Below are 2,608 nucleotides of genomic sequence, written 5' to 3'. Positions count from 1 at the left end.
CAGTCTCAAAATGACTTTGTTCTTTACTGCTTGGAATTTAATTCAAAAATTAAGCTAAAGTCCACTTGAGTCTTATTCAAATGTTTAAAAGTTCCCTAAGTCCTGCTGTTTCAATCAATCCATAAACACTGATACTCACATTCAGGTTGAAAAAAATGGGTTTAGGTTCACTGAGTTTAAAGGGATGATGGTAAAAAGGAGGTTCTTCTTCCTCTTCGTCCGAAACATGAGGCTTATTCACTATTACATCATCATCTTCTTTACTCTGTGCAATCTGTTTGCATTTCTTAAAAAGTAAAAACAAACAAGATAAATCTTACACTTTAGGTAAAATATAAAATGTTCCTTCTTAAAAGAATGAAAACCACATAAAATCAACTTTCAAAACTAAAACAAGATTAATGCTGGGTTACAGATAGAATGCTGGCTGATTAGTGTTATTTAAGCACACTCTGCTGGTCAGTCAGTCAACAACATTTATTGAGCACCTACTGTGCGCAGAGCACTGTACTGGGCACTGTCCAGGGCATACAAAAAAAAGGAGAAGACATGGTCCCTGCTCCCAAGGAGCTTACAATCTAGTTTAAGAGACAGAATACATACACATGAAATAATTGAGGAACGCTTTTACAGAGCAGCACAAGGAACAAGTGCAAACTGATAAAATACAAACTGAGTACATAAGTGCCGAGAGAACAAAAGCTTAGGAGAGAACAGAATCAGGCAGAATTTGATAATCAAAGGGTAGTCCTTGAAGAGTTCAAAGCCAGATTTTCAGAGTTGAGAACAAGGACTGGCAGGGAAAGGAAAAGAAGTTGATCCTCGCCAGGTGGTGTTAAAAAAAAGTGAGAAAAAATTTATTAGGAGGGACAAGAGGGCTAATGAGGAGGATAAAAACAGGGAAACACTGTTCATAGGTCTCGAGTAAGGAGTTTGGGTTTGATAAGCAAACAGTAAAAGCCTTTCCTAGGTCCTTAAATTAAAAAAAAGTTGTAATTCATGTTGTAGTAAATCTAAATGATGAAACAGATTAAGAAACTTTATGATCCCCAAAGGTATGGTAAAATGAAAGATGTGAAACATTGCAATTGGGTTGGATAGTAATATCTCTCCATAAATGTCTCGTAGGTTGAGTCTCTAAAGGACTAGAACTCAAGATTGGAAAATAAGGCATGATGGAGAGGGGTGTAATGGATGAGGTCTGACACATAAAGCAAAGTCAATTCCTTCCTGTCCGAAGGAACAGACCCCATTGCCTGGCTTTATAAAAAGATCAGAGTAAATCTGGGTGGACTTGTCTCTTTACAAGCAGAATGTCACATCCATTATCAATTGAAAATATTACAATAGGATAAAAAGCTCATTTAGCCAAAAACAGAGTATGCTACGCTTGTAACCAAGGGGAACAGAATATATTGACAGTGGCAGGCTGGCATAAGGCTAGCCGAGAGCAAGTTTCAATACGTGAAACAGTGTGGTATTCTGGATCCTAGCAGCAATATTTCAGCATCCTCCCCCCTCCCCGAAAACAAACAAAATAATATTAATAAAACAAAGCCAAAAACAAGCCTCATTTGAAAAGATCAAATTCTTAAGAACAAAAATAAGTGTGTTTAAAATATATATGTTACTGCCAAAACCCGAACCGCAAGGAAGAACTGATAATGGCCGGCCATTATCACCCATGGCTGGTACCGAACAGCCAAAACCCGAAATGATGATGCGAAAGAAGTTCCTTTCAGGCAATGGCCAGCTATTCTCATTAATTTCCAAGCTCCGGTGGCAAAAGATCATTTCTGAAGATTGTCTGTGTCTTTGCGTATATGCAGTACACTCGTGGCGATCAGTGAACACGTCGTGAATGGAAACGAAACTGTCGGCGAGCTTCTGCGTGTTGCTCACTCAACACCTCCTCCATTCAAACGAACCGTCCCACTCCTCAGTCAGTTTGGCTTCTAAAACTGGAAAGCAAAAGTAATGGGAAGTAACGTTTAGCTAGCGGAGCTTAGCCATCCCGGATGCTGGCCTGCTAAACAGAGCTTCTGCCGCTGCCACACCTGTGTTTCGGGTTTGGGCCGCTCGGTGCCAGCCATTATCAGTTCAGCCCACAATTCGGGTTTTGGCACGCGCCAGAGTCCACATCACTGGAATAATCCACTTAAGAATGGAAACAAATTCCGTGTAGCTTACCTCCGTTAGTTCTTCGATAGTAGCGCCTCCTGACTTTTTAGCGACCTTCTCTTCTATGGTAGGCGGCGGTGCGGGCTTTAGGTTTGGCGGCAGAGGAACACCAGCCTTAGCACACATGGCAGCTGCGTTAGCTTTGGCTATTTCAAGTAACTGAGCCTTATCTGTAAAAGGAAAAATACAAGAAGCAGTTTTTCCAAAAGGCTATTATTTTGTATTATCTACAGTTTTATATGCTAACAAAATTGAATACATCAACTTTCTGCCCTAACTTACAACAGTAATCAAATCACTCTCTTAGTTTTTAAGAGAATGCCTATTTAAATTAAGTCCAGCCTGGCTGGTGTGGCCCAGGGGTTGAGCATTGGCCTATGAACCAGAAGGTCACGGTTCAATGCCAGGTCAGGGCACATGTCCAGTT

General features: G+C 40.5%; 1 protein-coding gene across 5 annotated transcripts in view; it reads right to left on the bottom strand.

The window, feature by feature from the left end:
• The window catches only part of SON (SON DNA and RNA binding protein), a 33,766-nt gene that overhangs the window by 16,650 nt on the left and 14,508 nt on the right, over positions 1 to 2,608 (bottom strand). For 4 of the 5 annotated variants that reach the window (XM_054713473.1, XM_054713476.1, XM_054713478.1 and 1 more), the window contains exons 4-5: positions 2,191 to 2,351; positions 140 to 286 (exon numbers count right to left, since the gene is read on the bottom strand). In XM_054713473.1, the coding sequence (XP_054569448.1) occupies positions 140 to 286; positions 2,191 to 2,351 (308 nt within the window). Of the gene's footprint in view, positions 1 to 139; positions 287 to 462; positions 1,962 to 2,190; positions 2,352 to 2,608 lie in introns of those variants that run through there. The other variant, XM_054713487.1, reaches the window with a different exon arrangement.

The sequence above is a fragment of the Eptesicus fuscus genome, chromosome 3 (genome assembly GCF_027574615.1).
Source record: "Eptesicus fuscus isolate TK198812 chromosome 3, DD_ASM_mEF_20220401, whole genome shotgun sequence".
Taxonomy (NCBI): domain Eukaryota; kingdom Metazoa; phylum Chordata; class Mammalia; order Chiroptera; family Vespertilionidae; genus Eptesicus; species Eptesicus fuscus.
The sequence above is the reverse complement of the archived record's forward strand: the minus strand, read 5'-3'. Positions and strand labels throughout refer to the sequence as shown.